At 39.4% G+C, this 21,286-nt stretch overlaps 1 protein-coding gene across 7 annotated transcripts in view; it reads right to left on the bottom strand.

Annotated features, from left to right (window-relative positions):
• src (SRC proto-oncogene, non-receptor tyrosine kinase) overlaps window positions 1-21,286 on the bottom strand; it is a 116,001-nt gene that overhangs the window by 31,816 nt on the left and 62,899 nt on the right. For 5 of the 7 annotated variants that reach the window (XM_062978869.1, XM_062978867.1, XM_062978871.1 and 2 more), the window contains exons 2-5: window positions 18,559-18,634; window positions 9,755-10,000; window positions 8,976-9,075; window positions 5,078-5,095 (exon numbers count right to left, since the gene is read on the bottom strand). In XM_062978869.1, coding sequence (XP_062834939.1) covers window positions 5,078-5,095; window positions 8,976-9,075; window positions 9,755-9,992 — 356 coding nt within the window. In that variant the 5' untranslated portion in view covers window positions 9,993-10,000; window positions 18,559-18,634. The remainder of the gene's footprint in view (window positions 1-5,077; window positions 5,096-8,975; window positions 9,076-9,754; window positions 10,001-18,558; window positions 18,635-21,286) is intronic. The other 2 variants (XM_062978872.1, XM_003225288.4) reach the window with 1 other exon arrangement.

Below are 21,286 nucleotides of genomic sequence, written 5' to 3'. Positions count from 1 at the left end.
GGCACCGAAAACGTGGAGAAAACTACCAGGAGAGGAAAAAGTGACCCTCCCTCCCCAAAAGAGTATTTGTTTTTCTAAACCAAAGCCCTGGAGATCACAAATATGGTCCTGGGGGATGCATGTAGCCCATGGATGAATGGATAACAACTTGTCAAGATTAAGAATCAAACCACTGCCAGGATCCTATTTTGTCAAATTGTTCACGCAACAGACTGTACAGTGCAATCACTCTGACATTTTTGCTGTTCATGCACCAAGACCTCCAAGACCACACTGCATCGGCATAAATCACATTTTTCCCAGTGGCCATCACTGTTTGCACAATAGCAAGCAGTAATTAATCATATGTTACTAAGCCAGAAGGGCTTTTCAACAAGACTTCAGTCTATGATCCTTATTGCTCAAGAGAGTTCAATTCCATTATTGAGGTAAGGACAGTGCATAAAATCTTCCATTCCCTAAATATAGATCTCAAGGCAGACAAAGACATAGCCACTAGGAAGGGAATACTCCTCCTCCAATTTGTCTGGTTGCAATTATTAAAATGTAATCCTGCAGAGCCATAGTGTTTAATGAGATAAGTTTGGAAACTCAATTAATCTCTTTTTTTAAATTTGAGATCCACACCAATTAGGAGGCATTACTCTTATGTCCGGACAAGGAGAATGAATTTGCAAGGGCAAGGCACACAGAACTAGAAGTTGCCAACTGCTGCTGGTGCCAACATTTATTTCGGTTTTTCTACAGATTTAAGATACTGCTCTGCACAATCACAGACCCCAAAGGCTTTCAAAAATGTGCAATCAAACATAAAGTCTGCACTTACAGGAAAAGGTGTGCATTTGTACAGATCATTTGTGCAACTCAAAGACACAAGTCATGCAAAGATTTCAAGAGTCCCATTCAGGAGAAAAGTGAGATATAAATAAATTAAATCCATATAAAATATGGATTTAATTTAAATCCATATAAAATATGTCAGTCGGTTTACAAACAGTCCAAGATCCTCTACAAGTCTGGACCCTGACTGAGAAAATCCATCTCATCTCTGTCAAAAATAGACACAAACTCCGCTGCTGCTATTTGCAGAATGTGTGCCAATGTTTCCAAAAGATAGGAAAATCATTCTGAATCCATACAATGTTGTTATTGTTTATTTGGGTTTTTTTCATGATTAAATTATTTATAGCTTGCCCTACAGCAAGCAATCTCTGAACAGAGCACAGGAAAAAGGGGAAATGTAAAAAACATATAAAATGTAAAGCAATTTAAATTAAAAAACCACACATTTAAATTAATTAAAATACAAATAGTTTACAATTATTTATATCCACATACACTGAAGATACATCTATAATAGGCATAGGCAAACTTTTTTTTATTGGGACCGCATTGCAAGTCCAGTTGGGAGGGTTGGGCCGGGAGGGAGCGGGGCAGGGCACACACTGGATGGGGTGGGCCCAGGAGGGGAAGGGTCTAAGAGAGGGCAAGGCCTGGGCCATCCTCAAGTTGTCCTCCCAGCACAAGGATGGGGCTGCTTGTCCTATCCTTATGCTGGGAGGAAGATGGGACATACAGCGGTTGAGAGTGCTCTGGGGGGCTCTCAGCCACTGCGTGTCTTCTTCGAGCCATCCTCCCGGCATAAAGATGGGGCCACTCACACCATCCTTATGTCGGGAGGAGATCGAGACACACGGTGTCTGAGAGCGCTCCAGAGGGCCTTCCTTCCCCATTGTTTGGTATAAGAATGCGGTAGGCCACCATGTCCTGCCAAGAGGACAGGGAAAATGAGGAGGGCCTGAGATAAGTACCCAGGGAGCCGCATCTGGCCCCCAGTCCTTAGTTTGCCCATGCCTGATCTATACTGTAGAATTTATACAGTTTGACATCACTTTAATTGCCATGCGCATTGCTATGGAATCATGGGAGTTGTAGTTTTACAAGATCTTTAACCATCTCTGCCAGAGCACTAGTATCTCATCAGGCTACAAACCCCAAGATTTCATAGTCACTGAGCCAATGAGCAGCATCAAACTGCATTAATTCAACATCGTAAATTCATCCTGAATTAGTGCCCCATAACCTAGGTCCAACCATGTTCACTAAGCACTAAAGGTTCTTAGAAAAAGACTAATTTTAACAGAATGTTGAAATGAAGCCAACATCAGTGTCAGTTGGTTCTCCAATGGGAATGTGCCTGGTGGTTGACTGATATTATTAATTGTTATAATACTCCTGTTTTATATTGTATTATTGTTTTTATCTTTTATACTGTGAATTGTATTTATGTTATTGTTCCTCTGTTTAATTGTGTTGGTTGGGCTTCGCCCCATGTAAGCCGCCCTGAGTTCCTGTGGGGAGATGGTGGCAGGGTATAAATAAAGTTATTATTATTATTATTATTATTATTATTATTAAACAACCAGGTTATCATAGTGGAGAAGGACCTCTCGCATGAGCCCATATAGCATATCCCCCCTCCCCAATTTGTGAGATATGGGAAGGTCTGCTATGAATAAGAGCAGTAATTCTCAAAAATAATATCAATAATTTACTATGGTAAGCTAAATATATCATTCTTTGCTGTGATGTTGTTTAGACCCATGAAATCTTTGAGGCTGAAAGCAGCATATATATATTTGGTATTATCTAAAGTCCATTACAATGTCTTTCTGAAACTGGAATTTCACACTTTCGAATATAAATTATTATATTAAATTGTTTGTGATTTTATGTCTGGCAGGAAGCTTCTTAATTAGTGCTGCCATATTCCTACTTCTGATGTTTTTCTCCCAGCCTATGCAGGCTCCTAAATATCACGTGTGATTCAAAAATGTATACATGGGCACAGAAATGCACCAGTGTGCTGTAGTGGCATGTGCTAATTAATTAGGATCACACACCACTGTGACACTCTACATTTTTCCTTTAAAAAAGCCCTGCACCCAACCCAATAAGTGTGACTTCACATAGAATAATAGAAAAAAAGGAAGGTGCGATTCTCAGTTCTCATCTGCATTGCAAATGAGACAGCCATCTATATTAAACATGGTCTGAAATGGCTTCCTGTCCTTTGCATCTCCCTGAATCAAGGACAGCTATAATGATCAAATGCTATTGCTGGATCAGCATAACCCGGCAAAAACATCCTTTCCTCGCAATGTGTTGGTAGGCAAAACGCCAAGTATTTTGGCCATTTGAAAAACCACTATTCACTAATGCCAGGGTATCACTGTGAGACTCTACTTGTGCTCCAAACTCCAACAGAGAACTAATACTGGATACTGTGGGATACATAGGTTGAAACTCATTTTCTTCCTTCATGCTTCAATATAATGACCCTAAATATATAAACACTTCATCTCCTTTTGACATTCATTTGGTTCTCTATGTTATTTATCCAAGAGAGAGCCGTGAAATCAGATATTCACAAAATTGTATCATTTCAATGAAAATTTCAACACGTTTACTACTTTGTACCAAGACTCTGCTGACAAGCTTTCAGAGATCAGAGTTTTCAGTGGAATAAGCATTTGCATGTTAGTTCTGATGCTTAAAAAGAAGCCAGGGAAATGGCTTTGGCCATAGGTTAATATGAGTACTATATCTTAACTCTTATATATAAAAAAAAGAATCACTTTCTTTGAGTAGTGAAAGGCAAGAGCTGAATCTATTGTGGGAGAACCAAAGAGAAGCTTTTTCACCTCTCTGTAGATGTAATGGATCTAAGGAGGCCCCATGCTGAGCCCCAAATTTTACTCTCAACTCATCCACGGGTCACATCAAAATCCATTAATTTTGGCCTCAAACCCTGCCCTCAACTTATACATAATGTCAACTTATACATGAGTATAAGTTGACAGCAGTTACACTGCAGATACACTACACATGTTCAAAGGGACTTTCTTTTTTGTCTTATTTCACTCATTTTAGGTTTGAAATTTGCAGCACTGAAAAAAAGCCCTGTCATACAAGCTCTGTACTGAATAAAGTCTTCAAGAAAGCAACTTAAAGAAGAGAAACACAGAACGTGATTTCCCATGCCAAATTAATCTACCCCATATTGAAAATCAAGTGATCTTGAGTAATAAAATGATAGCTTAGAAGCATTCCAAAAGAGTAATAATACACGGGGCGCCACAACGATGGACCTATTCTTGACACTGTATACTTTTATGAGTGTCAGCAAAATTAGTAGTTTTGGAACTTAAAAAGCACTGCAGTGGAAAAACAATGAGATAGCGAGAACTGTCCAATTTTTGCAAAGCATATTCCAGTTGGAACAATTCAAGGTTCTTAGCAGAAATGTTTAGAGTCCATGCATTAGAACTCCAATAGATAGATTTCTGGTGTTGTCTTCACATGGTCATATGTGAAATAGTATTTGTTTAACCCTAACATGAGAATTCATTTGAATTACTAAAAATAATATCCAGAGGAAGTGACAGAACAGGTGTTTGTTGGGAAATGGAATAGAAAAAGGTACACATCTTTCATCATCTTTGTGGCAAATAGTTCTAAACAAGGCTGTTAATATCCCATTGTTGTACATTTAAATAGTTAGCCAGGGATGTACACGATAACAGTATTAGATAATAAGTAATGAATAGGAGAGGGAAAATATGCAACAATATAATTTTATGCATTTAAATAAAGGATGTTTTCATGATTATAATATATTCATGACACAAGTAGCATTTCCCTCTACTTCAAATTTTAAAAAGTGACTCTACAATGTTGTGACCATAAATCAATCAGATTTTTAGGTTATTGCAGATTTTCCAGAGTCCTGTCATGAACCTAGATAAAACTGTTAGTTGATCTGAACCTTGATAATTTGAAACAACACTTTGAGAATATACAATTTCCTTGGATGAAAAAGATAAGAATGCTCAAAGCCAGAGAAATCCCTGATTCTGCAGATGTATAAACAACTCAAGTTGTTTGTATAACTTTATTTTCCTTCCCAGCCTCAAACCCAGCCCCTCTCATCCACTCCTTTCTGCACATAAAAGACATCAGAGATCAAGTAGCTTTTTCTGTTTGTGTCAATATCAATCAAATAAAAGATACACACCTGACATCCACCTTTCTCCTAAATGAAAGCATGAGGTTCAGGATATAAGAAAGAGAAAGAGAAAGAAAGCTTAGATTAAAAGAAGTGCAGTTTTGAGGGGCTGCTGAAAATGGAAAAGACTAATAGTGGCATGACTGTATCTTAAAATAACACTCTTAGGGATTTTAGGATTTCTTTAAATGCTTGTTGACTCATTACAGAAAACATTTCATAGAATCATAGAATAGTAGAGTTGGAAGAGACCTCCTGGGCCATCCAGTCCAACCCCCTGCCAAGAAGCAGGAAATCACATTCAAAGCACCTCCAATTTGAAAATTAGCCTGAATGATTATAGATGCTGCAACATAGAGTGTCTCATGATCCTTTTGCAAAGGCTTTTCCTAGTATATAAAACTAAAATATTTGAGAAAAGTTACCCTAGGATCGAGATGGGAAATGTCTAGGATGGATTTACTTTTCCAGAGAAAACTACTCCCTTCCACAAGCCACATCCTTTATATTGCTCTCTCCTTTGCTCAGCTGTAATCCTGGAAGTCTGTAGTGCTAAATTTATGGGCTTTGTGTTCCTTCCCTTCTGTCCTAAACGGCTCAGGACCTGCCTCTCTTCGTGAATGCATCTTCCCCTATGAACCCACACATATTACATCAAAGATCTGGTGGGGAGGCCGTCTCAAGCGCGGTTGGTGGGGACGAGAGAGAAGGCCTTCTCAATGGTGGCCCCGAGGCTCTGGAACTCCCTCTCAAAGGATATTAGATTAGCTCCCACCCTGGATTCCTTCCGGAAGAATCTGAAAACTTGAATGTTCACAGGTGCCTTCTCATAACTGATAATTGATTGTCCATGTGCTTTACCTAGGTCTTGGCCATTCCATGCACTTTATTACCTTTAGTCATTCCCATCCCTAGTCACCAAAGAATATGCATTTTCAAATTTCCATTCCCCTTAAAATGGCCTATGGTGCTTGACTACGGATTGGGATTACTGTCTATGTTTTAAGTTATTTTAACTTTTGTGAGAAGTGTTATTATATTGTGATTTTATTGTGTTTTTATTGATGTAATACTGTTTTGGGCATGTCCCAGTGTAAGCTGTCCTGAGTCCTTCGGGAGATGGAGCGGGGTATAAATAAAGTTTTTTATTATTATTATTTTATTATTTCCCAATCTAAAAAGGCAAATGGGTAAGAAAAGTCAGAGCCTGAGACATGTAGCCTCAAGACATGCTCAAGAGAAAATGTGGCTCACTGTTGCACCTGCCACATGCCTCAGAAGATTGTGGATGTGATGAACTGGGTGAAGCAAGCCTTGACTAAAATGGCATTCTTACAGATGAATGGCTTAATCAGAGCTTCCCCCTTTCTCTCACACACTCAAATATATACTCTCCATTCTTAAGGCCCAGCATCTTTTTAAAATACCTATACCTTGGGAAAAAGACAATGGACACATTCTAGTCCTCACAGGTTATTTTTTCTTCTTCCACTGATCTGGAATGATCGAATTGGTAATATTTTTTGCCTTCCAAGCTACAAGTACTGTACTTTTTGTAATATATTTGACTGTCATGATTTCAATAGTGCAGAAATTCAATTCTGCCTGCCCCCAGGAAGCTCTTGGCTTGTCTAGCCATCTCTAATTGAAGGGTCAGTAAAACCTCTGTCAAAAAGACTTACGGTTTCCGATGCATCCATTCTTTGTTACCTGCTATTGCTTCCCTCATCATGATGGAACAAACCCAAACACCCATCTAGTGTAGCTTCCTATCCCTTAACAGATGCCTCTAGGAAGCTCACAAACAGGGCTCTGGGAGGACCCCTCTCTCCTACATGCTGCTTGTAGTTAAAATGCACATTGCCTACTAAGGGAAGAAAGGCAGACCATATGCAGCAGCCATTAAACTTGGGGTGGATGGATTAATAGTTAACTAACTCATAACCTTTCAGAAAGGTCTCTCATTGTCATTGGGTAACTGTTAGCCAAGAAAGGAAGAAAGGACTGTATAGCAGGCTACAGAGAAGCTAGACAGCCTATAGGCAGATTCAGTGTTGAGATAACAGAGCAATGAGTGGAAAACATGCTTGCTGGAAGGAAGCCGGGGGAGGGTGTAACATCTGCCATGAAGGGTCCACTTCCATCTGCTCAGTCATATGGCAATAACATCATTAATTGTTTACAATGTGCTTTTAATGTGTTAAGTGCTCCACAGTCTTTATCCTGTTTTCCTCCACAATTATCCTATGATGTAGAACAATACAGGTTTCCTAACATCTAAGATGGAAACAGGGTGATTCCCCATTTTCTTTGTAAGACCACACTTACCTCCAGGAGGGCATCTCTAGTGTTCAAGGAAAAGCTCTTAAGAAAAGCTTCCTCTCTGGGCTCATTGACAAAAATGTCTCCATGACATAGGTCATCCATTTGCGAGTATTCCAGGAGGTGAAGCTGGATAGCTGAACAGTTACATTTTGCAACATCCAGTTGCCTATACGAGCCATTCCAATAACATTTATGCATATATACAAATATGGGATACACCCCAGAAATCACCCCATAGTTATGCTCCTCCTTCTCTGGTCATATAGCAGTAGGGATACTCCCATCCAAAAAGAGCACATCGTATGAGATATATGGAAACATTAGGGGAGACCTTCATGTTTGAAACTATAGCACCACCTTAGCTAAGTCAATGTACTAGTATTAATTTTTTTATGTTCCCCTTCACCACGTATCAAAATTTTAATTTCTTCCTATTACTAGAAAAACAGAAGTGGTTGAGAAATCCTCTTCCAGATGTAAAACTTGCTCAGTCCTACTTGTCGGAAATCTACATATTATGCAGGACATAAACCTGCCATTTTATTTCCTCTCTTCCACATCTCCCTGAGAATATGAACTTAAATAAGACGTATGATGCTGTCAGATAACACATTATTTCTTTCCTACATCCCCCCCCCCCCCCCAGAAATAAATCAGCCAGTGAGAACAAGTACAGGAAAAAAGAATTATATGAAGTAACGTCACATCACATGCCTTGTTAAATTAGGGAGGAAATGGAGGGGGACACTATATAACTCCCTTTAAAATGTTATTTGGTTCTAATATAGAGAGGTTGGAACATATTCCCTCAATACAAGGGCCTATAATCTTTTACGGGTAGCTTTGAAAGCAAGAGGGATATATATTTATTTATTTATTACAGTTGATGACCAGCAACAGCAAGAGGGATAGGAACAAATTGATTGCAAGCTGATATGTACAAGGCAATATGATTAATAGTCCATCCCTGCCCATGGGAAAGGAGGTAAAGCCCCCTTGATGGTCAGAAAAAGAAATCAATATAATCTCGTTTGGTATGGAGTGGTACTTGAGGTTTACCATCCACTGGAGAATAGGGCAGTACAATTTATATTGTACTCCGATCTTCATCCCTGAAGTCCAGGTTTTTTTAATGTCCAAATATATTATCTCATCTAATTTGTTTGTTTTCTTCTAAGAAAGCTCTGGCAAAAAATTCAACTAAAGGAAGAACAAAGTGTCAAAATGTGTATGTTGCATCTCAACATGGGCACAATTAGTTTAGGAGTACAGTAAAATTATGCTAGGATGGTGCAGTGGTTTAAATGCTGGACCAGGACTCCAGGAGAGCAGGGTCTGAATCTGTGCTCAGCCATGACAATCTGTTATCTGACTTTGAACAAGCCACATTCTCCCAGCGCCAGGGGAAGGCAACAGCAAACTCTCTCTGAGCAAATCTTGCCAATAACACTCCATGATGAGACTACATTAGAATTGTCATAAATTAGAAGCATCCTAAAGGCACACAACAGCAATGGAAGGACAGATTTACAATGGAAATAAATGGGTCTCTTCGTTGGACACCTAAGTAAATGATACTTACGTGTTATTAAGGATTTGGAGGCGTTCCCCTTTCTTAAAAGAAAGATCTGATTCTGTCCGTGATTCATAATCATAAAGGGCCACAAATGTAGTGACTCCTCCTGCAAAAAGTCAAATTCAAGCAACAGGTAAGTGCTTTTTTGTGTAAATAAATATATACACACACACACACACACACATATACACTGTATGTGTATGTGTGTGTATATATATATATACACACACACACACACACACACACACCATAAAATAAAACACACCATAAATGTGGAATGATCAGAATAAATTAATATCCTGCAATTCTTTGCAAGTGTTTTATAGTGTTGCAATGAATATGTGTCGTTAAGGCATCACTGAGCCAACAGGCTCCATCTTTTGATATACACACATGCACGGCATAGGTCTGAAAACTCCCTGCACATAGAACACAGTGAAATTAATTGGTGTACATCAGTGAATGAGACCTTCTACCTTGCTTCATGTTCACTGTAAAGTTTGATTAAAAGATCTGGAAAGTGACCCTGCTGTCATAATTTTAATATTCAATCTGAAGATATTAACACTTCAATTATAGGTAGGTTATAGTCCCTTACAATGTTTGTTAGATTTAAACCTCTATCATCTAGCCAGCACAGCCAGCAGTGAGCTCTGATGTGAGCTGTACTTCACCTACATTTAAAGGGTCAAAAGTTGTCTTCCCCTCGATTACACATTAAAAATGCAGTTTAGACATATGACAAAAGTAAGAATTAAAAGGCCAAGCAATGTTTTCTTACTGACCAGCTAGAGCTCCACAACGCTGAGGAGAGGTGACTGTATCAGATGTATTTGATCCTCCAAAGAGTTTTGGCTCTGGTGTTGTGCTTCCAAATAAACGGCTGGGGGTTCGATGAGCATCTGCGACTGTGGTCTTGTTGGGTGTTTGAGAGGCAGAGCAACCACCATGGATATTTTCTGTGGATTCGAGGCTGCGTCTCCGTTGACTGGGATCTTTGGGTTTGCTCTTACTGCTCCCCATGGCCCAAGCTGAAAGAGAGGATGACAGCAAATGCTACACAACAGGTCTTGGATACTGGATCACCCAAAATATTTAATCGTACATTTTGGTGTAGCGTTGATCAATCAAAAGTTGAGCAAATGATAAGAAGTGAAGTATGTATTAGGAACAATAAGCCCTGACATGAGAATTGTTTCGTTTTGGTTATTGCCCCTTTCGCTTATCGCTGAGGCATGAAGTATTTTGAGAAGTTAGCTATATTTCCATTGAAAGAAGAGTGGAATGGAGGTGTAAATTATTTTAAATAAGTATTAATCTGTGCACATGTTTATGGAAAAACAATCATATTAGTAGCAGCGAAAAAACAGATCTCAACAGGCATCTTAAATACAGTAGAGTCTCACTTATCCAAGTCTCTGGATTATCCAAGCCATTTTTATAGTCAATATTTTCAATATATCGTGATATTTTGATGCTAAATTCGTAAATACAGTAATTACAACATAACATTACTGTGTATTGAACTACTTTTTCTGTCAAATTTGTTGTATAACATGATGTTTTGGTGCTTAATTTGTAAAATCATAACCTAATTTGATGTTTAATAGGCTTTTCCTTAATCCCTCCTTATTATCCAAGATATTCGCTTATCCAAGCTTCTGCCGGCCCGTTTAGCTTGGATAAGTGAGACTACTGTATATTATTAATGTTACTATGGCATAAATGTTCTAGATGCCACCTCAGTGGATACATGAGTGCTATCAACTTATATTGTGTTATGTACTTTTGAGATCTGAATACAAGAATGATAAGCCTCTTTGATTATGCATTTTATGGTCTTTTGGTTCTCTGTAAATGAGACAGCAAGCATGTATGTAAATGTGTGTTATACTAACCTCAACCTTTCAAGTGAGAACAGCATTTCATGGATCTGACAAAAGTCTCTATTGCAATAAATTGTCCTTTAGACTTGCTTTTAAATCATCAATTGAATGGCTGTGATGAAAGCAAGTGTGTATCTGTGTAAGGAGCAAAATCAAAACAGGAAGGGCAAGCTTTATCATGAGATGCTTTGCTTTCTGGAAGTGGAGCATGTGTGGCATATTTTCAACTTGATTCTGTATGCACTGTGTAGATTTATTTTTTATTTACACTAAAATGTCTGTCATACTCTATTTACCTAGGAACAGGTTTTTGTGACAGCTACCAAGAAAATGTCAAAAGCACAGCCATTACTATCTTGCAATATAAAACAAGCATGTCTGTTTGGCAGCAGCCCATGAATATAATCTCAGCCTTTGGTCCAGAGACTAACATTAAGTTGGTGGTCTCCTTTGTCAATTTCTTTACCTTTAAACTAGAATTGGTTTGGACAGCCCTCTAATTGCCTTAAAAATGAATTATCCTTTGCCAGCTCTTCAAACAGAAAATTATCCCCATTAAAGTATGATATATGAATACCCTTTAAAGGGGTTCAATATGGTAAGTTGCATTGGTGAGGAGTACTTAGTCAGGATTCACAGAGAACTTCATTCACATTCCTGCTCAGCCAGGACAGTTACAAAGTGGCCTTGAATGAGTAATGGTCTCTCAGTCTAAACATTATCACACAAAGTTGTTGTGAAGATAGGAGAATGCGGGAAGAGCATGTGGATTGCCTTGACGTCACTGGAGAAAAGGCAAGACTGAAATATAAATATATAAATACCCACAGCAACAAAGCACCATAGAGTCGAGATTCCTTCTTTCTTTGGACTTATATTCCAAACTGCTTTTTAAGACCAGGCTTACATATGGATACAAATCAATCCAAGTTCCAGCCTTGATCCTCTTACGAAGTTGTACAGCACTAAAACTTTTTAAAATGGCATATATTTTCTTTAAATTACTGTTAGCTTTTTAATAATTATACTCTGAGAATGGAAATTAGGGCGGGGGGGGGGGGGAGAGATGAGGCAACTATCATTGTGCAGTAGTGTTAATCTTGGTTGTTGAACTTTTTTTATCTAAGGAATTCAGAGGTCAGTGCCTATAAGCCAGAGATCTATAAAAACAATGAACCCAGCTAGATAAAGAAGATTGTTCTATTTAGAGGAGTTCAGGTGAAGAGCAACAGAATGTGAGGCTCTGATGCTCCACTGCTCGTCGTACAATAGCCAGACCCACTGGGATTTTTCTTGCTGAATGGCATAAGTACAAGTCAATCGCCCTACTGAGATAAAAGGGAGGATATTGTCACAGCAAGATGCAGGAGGATTAGATAACATCTCCTCCCTGTATGTAGCCATCATCAAGAAGAGGCAGTAGGTATTTTCATACTGTAAGAAACTAACATGCTCACCCGCTAGTGTTATATGGTCATCACTGACCTTCTGCTATAATTCCTGGAAACTTTCCTGAGATGAATAGCTAGGTTCCCCTTGAGAAAAATATAAAAACTACATTGAATCCCTCTCTCTTTCTCTTTTCATACTACACACACATACCTCACTACCATAGCACTAATCATGGAGCAAGAAGGAGCTGGTATGTCATAATGACTGAGAATATAGTCATATGCAAAGTTAAAATCTACTTGTTCAGAATGACTATGGCTGAATATATTTGGATTCAATCAGGCAACAAAAATGTGTTCTGAGATCTAAGGGCCCTTAAGTTCTACCTTATCCTAGCCACCAACTCATTGTAGTAGAACCTGGTATGCTTTGGTCTTTTGCCTTGATGGCTGTGGCTGATAGGCATCATAGGCCGTGTCTGCACTATCCAATTAATCCAGACCTGCCTAATCCAGGGGCCGGGCTGTGGCGCAGGCTGTTGAGCAGCTGCAATAAATCACTCTGACCATGAGGTCATGAGTTCGAGGCCAGCCCGTGGCGGGGTGAGCACCCATCAATTAAAAAATAAAAAATAGCCCCTGCTCGTTGCTGACCTAGCAACCCGAAAGATAGTTGCATCTATCAAGTAGGAAATAAGGTACCACTTATAAAAAAGTGGGGAGGCAAGTTTAACTAATTTACGACCTGGAATGAGGAAGTGCCATCAGAATGGATGATGAAGCAGCTGCTCCCCCCTGTGGCCAGAATCGAACATCCCCTCAGAAGAAGGTTAAATTGCCTCTGCGTCTGTCTCTGTCTCAGTCTCTGTTCTATGTGCATATGGGCATTGAATGTTTGCCCTATGTGTGTATAATGTGATCCGCCCTGAGTCCCCTTCGGGGTGAGAAGGGCGGAATATAAATACTGTAAATAAATAAATAAATAAATAAATAAATTGATGCAGCCAATTAAACAGCTCCGGAGCTGCCTTGTGCAGAGCCCTCTGAATATCCAGACAGCTGGCCAGGCCAAGAGTGCATCGGGACACTGCACTGCTAGCCACAAGTAGTTCCCTGGCAGAAGCAGTGTGTCAATGTGGCATTTCCTAGTCATGTGGCTGAGTGCCTAGTGTAACTAGAAGCAACGTAATCAGCAAGCCACTGTGAGAAAGTTGCTCGTAGCTGGAGATGAAGCAGTGGGTCTGTTGAATGCATGGACACTGGATGTTGCTGTACATCATAAGGACTTCCCATTGCAGTTGGTGAGCCCACATTGTTTGGCCCATGCAGACATGGCTGTACCCAATGACAAGTGACATCTGCTCCAACCATCATGGCTAAAGATAAGGAATTCTGGGAGCTGCAGTCTAAAACATCTGAGGGTGGCAGGTTGCTGGCCGTTGCATTTTCTCAATCTACTCTACACACTCACTCACTGAGAAATAGAGCCGTGAAGAAGGACTCATTCCCTGCCTCTGTCACATGGAAACATTATTTCATTTTGGCATTTAAAGCAAGCAGTGCAAGAACTAAGACTACGAAGGGCAGAATATAAATACTGTAAATAAATTTTAAAAAATACGAAGTATATAAAGCAAAAACTACCCTCTGCATTTGTGCACAAAACAGAAAAGGCTGGAGAAAAGCAGAGATACTTGATGATAGAACATGTGTTTCGGGTGCAATTAGCCTCAAGGTCAGTCTCTAATACATTCAGCTTGAAAGGATCAGGCAGCAGATAATAGGAAAAAGTCTTCTTGAGATCTTTGAGAATCGTTCCTAGTCAGGCCTCAACATGTTGGACAATACTGGGCAGATTCTTATTTATTTTGCAAGAACCCAGTTTCCTTGCAGTTGGACACCTCTAGTCCAAAGTATTGGAGGGCTTAAGAACAGATCAGTTTGTTTATTTATTTATTTATTTTTAAAAAAACGATTCTCGAGTTTTGATGAATGGAAGTTGAAAGCACCATATAAGTTCCTTTTCTTTACAAATTAGAAGAATACAAATTATGATACTTTATTTTTAGTCATTGTGCGTTTACATAGAAAAGGGTAGTTTCAAGGTCAGAAGAATGACTTTACATTTTTTTCATTTAAATTTTCAAAACTTAGTGGGAATGAACATATGGCCCATTTGGTCTCATAATCTGTATCTCTGATATATCTGCTGTTTTGGATAGACATCCATAGCAGATTCAGGCTTTATGGCTGGCTGAGCATCTTGCACACAGCTTCCTTCTCCAAGGGTTATTGCTGAGCCACAGTTGAGCATGCAATGCTCTGACATGGCCGAGCATGGCCTTTCCTTGTGAATGTTTTTCAGGGCTTTGGGTGCAAAAAATAGAACATGTCTGCTGAAAAGGAAGCGCTGTAGGGCACCATATCAGTGCAGGCGCAGACTTTACATTTCACTGCAAAAGAAAACAAGGAGAGCAGTGATGCTGAGGCAAAAGAGGAGCCAAGGGACAAAGGAGGAAAATTAATAGTAAGGAAAGAAGCTAATAAGCAGAAAATTCACAGACCTACAAACACAATCACTACCAAGAACTTGGTAATTCATGGATATTTGTTCTGTTTCTTTATTCAGTTTATATCCTTGCCTTTTCCCGGTACAGAACCCAAGGTGGCTCACATGAAATTAAAAATCAAATACAGAAAAATCCATTTGAGAAAAAACGTTTAAAAATAATTCAATAGTTGTATTAAAACACAAAATTACAGCAGTTTTAAGCACATTAAAACATAGTAAAAAGCATAATGACCCCAATTAAAAAGATCTTTTTGCCACAGTAACTTAAAAGACAAAGGACTGCCCTAATACAAAGATCTTTGCCTGCAGGCAGAAAGAGACTAGACATAGAGCCAAATAAGCCTCCTATGGGGAATAAAGCTGGAGTAGTCTAAATAGGCAATTCCAGAAATTAAGAGCTTTTACAAAGAACAGAGATCTCTGCACTGCATAACTCATTATCAGTTTGATAATATTTTCACTGTTATGACTCCATCCAAAGCAACCTTGCATTCTGTAATTTAGTGAAGCACACCAAATTCTCTGCTTGAGAGCTCTAGTTCACTGTCCTGAACTAAAATCTTCGAAGTACCCTTGATTTAATCCTCAGGGGATCTTGCAAATATTACTTCAGGAGATTAAATGGAACCTTTCTAAGTACAGTACTTCACTAAACTTCAAATCCAATGATTTCTTAGGTAAAGGTAAAAGTATTCCCCTGACATTAAGTCCAGTCGTGTCCAACTCTGGGGGTTGGTGCTCATCTCCATTTCTAAGTCGCGGAGCCGGCGTTGTCTGTAGACATCTCCAAGGTCATGTGGCCGGCATGACTGTATGGAACGCCGTTACCTTCCTGCCGGAGCAGGACTTATTGATCTACTCACATTTGCATGTTTTCGAACTGCTAGGTTGGTAGAAGCTGGGGCTAACAGAGGGTGCTCACTCTGCCTCCCGGATTCAAACCTGCAACCTTTCCGTCCACAAGTTCAGCAGCTCAGTGCTTTAACACACTGTGCCACCAGGGGCTCAAAGGATTACTTAAAGTGGTATAAAGTGATATAACTATCCAGTACAGACACAATTTTAGATGTAAAGGAAGTCTTATTTTCATCTGTATTATCTATTACATGGCTTTGGATAAGTCAAACTCCATTTTATAAACTGTGTCTATAGCAAGGATATGAAAGATGAATATGAATTTGAAAGCAAAAATGATGCTGAACCTCTTTTCTTGCAGTCGTGGAGGTAGGGGGGAGCCTCAGGGCTAATTCTTACACAAAGAAAATAGATTATTAAAAAACTTCCTTAAATTTTCCACACAAAGGCCACAATATTCCAAATGTTCCTGTTTTTTTCCCCTACGTCTTGTTTTTTTATACTGTTTTAAAAATATTATCCAGTCTGTTGGGGGGAGGGGGACAGCATTTAAAATCTATCACTAATTTGCTTAATGTACTTGCAGCTGATTTCACACCTGGTTTGCCAGGGATATGGATCAAACATGAATACTTGACAGGATTGAGGTTGTTTCCCCCGCTTTTCTTCCCCCTGCCCTGTCTTTATGCCAAGGTAAAGTGGAGTGTAATTGGAAGCAGCCAGCATTCTCCAAGGATGGTTTCTGACTGATTAAACATGGCATAATAAGGGAGACCTTCCTGCGACTAGATTAGCAATGAAGACAAGTCCAAACTGGCAGAGGCTTGAAGGAAAAGAACTGTGAAGAGACAGAGTTATTTTGAGACTCTTGCTGGATTTCTGTGCTTTGTGCCCTGAGAACGCTTACAATTGTAGGGGGACTAAAAGTGCCACCTAGCATAAGGGGGAAAAATTTAATGATCCCAGGACTGATCTTTTAAAAAAGGAAAAAAAGCACCTCAAGATCTACAAAAGATGCTCAGTGCAAAATAGTAGCTTATGGAGACAGGAATAGGATATGCCTCTGAACACATAGTTCTGACAAAGAATTTGTTTCCAACAGCAAAACTGAATCTGAAATACAGTACAATACCTGGATTCACACAACATAACTTCAGCAACCCAATTTAGATTTGCAGGTATGGGTACTGGTGGGTCACAGGGGAGAAAAATATCTTAACGATCCGGAAATCCTTGAAGATTTTGGGAACCACCCAAAGATATATAATCAGATTCTGATCTGGTATAGGCTCCTCCTATGGCAAGGGCAGGAATCATGTAGTCTTCCAGGTGATGTTGGACTGCAACTCCCAGAACCCTTCACCATGCTTGCTAGAGGAGTGCTGTCCAATGACATCTGGAGGACTGCATGATTCTCCTGCCTGTTCTATGAAGACAGAGGTCACATTACACAAAATCTATTCGACAAGCAGAGCATGAAAAATCAGAGAAAGTTATTGGTCTACCAGTTTCCAGTCTTCCAGTTTCTATGAACAAGGAACTTTTTTCATGACAGGAGTGACTTGAAAAACTGCAAGTCACTTCTGGTGTGAGAGAAGTGGCCATCTGCAAAGACATTGACCAGGGGATGCCTGAATGTTTGATGTTTTACTATTCCTGTGGGAGGCTTTTCTCATGTCCCCACATGGGGAGCTGGAGCTGACAGAGGTAGCTCAGCTGCTCTCTCCGGATTCAAACCACCAACCTGTTGGTCAGCAGTCCTGTCAACACAAGAGTTTAATCCATTGTGCCACCGGGGGCAACGATATATTAGGAACTGATATATTAGTAAAGGTAAAGGTTTTCTCCTGACATTAAGTCTAATCATATCCGACTCTGGAGGTTGGTGGTCATCTCCATTTCTAAGCCGAAGAGATAGAGTTGTCTGTAGACACCTCCTAGGCCACGTGGACAGCATGACTGCATGAAGCACGTTACCTTCCGTCTGAAGCAGTACCTATTGATCTACTTACATTTGTTTTCGAACTGTTAGGTTGGCAGAAGCTGGGGCTAACAGCAGGAGCTCACTCTGCTCCCCAGATTTGAACTTTCTGTCAGCAAGTTCAGCAGCTCAGCGGTTTAACCCGTTGCATATTAGGAACTGATATATTAGGTTATATTGAGTAGGGACTGATTATACTGATAGACACTGTTAGAATAGCTCCTTACTCTGAAGAATTTGGGTTCTGCATCCCAAAAAACAAACTGAGGAGAGGAGGTCTCCTGAGTCTTGATAAAATGAAAAGCTGCAAGTGTATTCATTTGATTGTTTTTTCTGCAGAGAAGCAGTTAAGTCAGCCATTCATCTCTTGGATGTTCAAGTGCATGGCTCTACCTTTCTGTGTCTGTAAGATTTCCACTGTTTTAAGAAGTATGAATGGTCACTCTCACTGTAAAGGCAAAGAGAACTACTATTCAACCAATGAGAACTTTGCTGTCATCACATCAGAGACTTATTGGAGGGTATTGAGTGAAGGACACAACACCCTTTTTTGTAGTCAGAACTTGGTGATTGATTTCTGAAGCTGGGCAACTGTCTGATTTCCTCATCTACTGCAATGTGTTCAACAGGTTCTTGTTCTGTGAACATTACTTCCAGGTCTCTCATACTGCATTGTGAGGATGCACCCGTGTTTACACAAGCTATAAAATGTCACACACAGAGAGACATTTGAATGCATGAACAGTTTCAAAACACTGGTAACAGAGTTCAAGAACTTTACGACAGTTTTTATAAAGCCACCATTGCCATCTATAAAGGAAACATTCCCAAATTTTGAGCATTTGAAAAAAGTATTTGGAATTAAAGGGAGACAGGGAGGGAGAGAGAAAGAGAGATTACTCACATAGCTCTGTCAGATGACAGTGTCTCTATAGACAACAGGACGGCAGAAAACCAATCCAGAGCAGCTTTTCTGGAACCTAAAAAAAGAGAAAAATGGAAATATTTGCTTCTGCTTATAAAGTCACAAGTGGATATCTGACTGTACAGCACTTTCCCAAGTATATAAACTTACAGTTTGGTGGGTGTACACAAAAACAGTGGAGGAAATTCTTTGGGATTCCATATTATAGGGGAAAAAGTCATCTCAAGAAAACACACACATTCACATACAGAAAATACAATCTGGAGAGATGCCCAATATCTTCCATTCCTATGCCTTTGGTTTTAAAATGATGACCTCACCTATTTAAGAAGGACACCATTAAAGCATAAAAAAGAAGTGTGAAACAATGGTGTGAGCTCCTTGCACATTTTCCATCTTTGTAGATCATTGCAAAATGGGTGGAGGCAGCAGACTTGCCTTCCTAATCCATCATGCGTGAAGAAGGGACAATTCTCCGCTCCACTTCACCAAGTCAACCGGGCAAGGAAAAGAAGTGGTGGTTGCCGACAGCCCAAGGCTATGAACCAAGCGTATGCAGTGAAGCATTTGATGAGGAAATAATCCCATGTTTATCTAGAGCCCACAGGGGCAGCCATCCAGACAGAGACAAAGCTATTTAATATGGGTTCTGGTCAGGGAAACACTCTTGTTCTTCAAGTGGTCTTGGTGCAGTTGCCAAGTTCTACACTACACGACTTATTTATTTGATTTATACCCTGTCGTTTGCAATACGAATTTAGGGTGATTTATAACCTCACTTTAAAATACACAGCTACAAATACAAAACACATTTTAAAAGAGCTGAAGTCGCAAGGTACACATATCCCAAATTCCGATTGCCTCAAATCTTGCATTTGTAAGTATCTATCAACATATAAAAAACCTTGTACAGAGTTTACCTAGGTTAGGTAAAAGGAAAGGGTTTCTCCTGACATTGTCTAGCCATGTCTGACTCTGGGGGGGGGGGTGTGTGTGTGTGCTCATTTCCATTTCTAAGCTGAAGAGCCAGCGTTGTCCGTAGACATCTCCAAGGTCATGTGGCCGGCATGACTGCATGGAGCACCAATACCTTCCTACCAAAGTGGTACCTATTGATCTACTCACATTTGCATATTTTTGAACTGCTAGGTTGGCAGAAGCTGGGGCTAACAGTGGGAGCTCACTCCGCTCCCTGGATTCGAACCGCCAACCTTTCGGTTAGTAAGTTCAGCAGCTCAGCGATTTAATCCACTATGCTATTGGGGTTTGGATATGCTATCCAGAGTTTATTTACTTTTAAAAATCAAAGAGATTGCTTCTGTAGTTGAGAAATTCTCACACTTAATGCTCTACTATTAACCAGTCTAATATGCTGGACTGAACTGACCTTTTGCTTAAGTTTAATGTTTTTTCTATCTCTCTTTTTTATAGCATATACCAATATGCATAAGGAGCCAACATTTGCACATCACTAAAGGAAACAAAGCCAAAGAGGTCAATAATTTGCATAAAATCTGTAAATTATAATGTACACAGCAGCTCTTCAGTATCTAATGTGGTTCACTTTCAAAATCCTTCATGAATACCAAAAAAACTTGGATAATCAGATCTCACTATGTACAATGCTATAGTAAAATGGTATCTCTTATATAAAATTACAAAATTAAGATTTGCTTTTTGGAATTAAAACATTTTTGAGTGGGGATTGGTTGAATATGTGAGTGCAGAATCTGCCCATACAGAGAACTAACTGTATATAGAAACAGAAATTAAGAAAAACAGCCATAAGTTAAATAGGAAAATTGTGTATCTCACACCATAGGGAAGACATTAACTGATTGATATGTATCCCTGCTCAATTAGCCATCAGTTTTAATTGGCAACTCAAGGGTTTTGTTTCTGTTTTTTTTTAGAAATGGAGGTTACTATTTCAAACTACACTTGGACTATTCAACTTATAAAACTGAGGAATGTTCATCACATGGTAGTACCTATGGCCACTACATGTGACTGAAATGGGCTTTTAATGATGCATTGCTTATTTTTTATTTTTATATGTTCTGTCTTTTAATAACTTTTTAAAATTTTAATTCATTAGATTTTTAATTGCTTTTAAAATAGCTTTAATATATTTTACTGATGTTTTATACAATTTATCCTAGTTTTAACATTTGATAAGCCTTCCCATTTCATAAGGGCCCCCTGGTGGTGCAGTGGGTTAAACTGCTGAGCTGCTGAACTTGCTGACTGAAAGGTTGGCGATTCAAATCCGGGGATTGGGGTGAGCTCTCGCTGTTAGGCCCAGCTTCTATCAACCTAGCAGTTCGAAAATATCCAAATGTGAATGGATCAATAGGTACTGCTCCGGCAGGATGGTAACGGCACTTCATGCAGTCATGACCTTGGAGGTGTCTACGGACAACACCGGCTCTTCAGCTTAGAAATGGAGATGAGCACCAACCTGCAGAGTCAGACACGACTAGACTTAATGTCAGGGGAAACCTTTACTTTTACCTAAGCCTTCCCAATACTAGAGAAAAAGTAGGATATAAATAAAGAAAACAACAGTACTAGAAGTGTTTTGATCCTTTTATCGCTTGTAGTTGCTTGAATTCTGTCTGCCAAAATAACAGTGTGTGCTTTGGTAGAAGCAGAATTACTGCAGCTTTTTCTTCGTGTAGTTGTGTTTTAAAACAGGAACCATACA

This window comes from Anolis carolinensis, chromosome 4 (genome assembly GCF_035594765.1).
Source record: "Anolis carolinensis isolate JA03-04 chromosome 4, rAnoCar3.1.pri, whole genome shotgun sequence".
NCBI lineage: Eukaryota > Metazoa > Chordata > Lepidosauria > Squamata > Dactyloidae > Anolis > Anolis carolinensis.
This window is presented reverse-complemented; position numbering and strand designations above follow the sequence as displayed.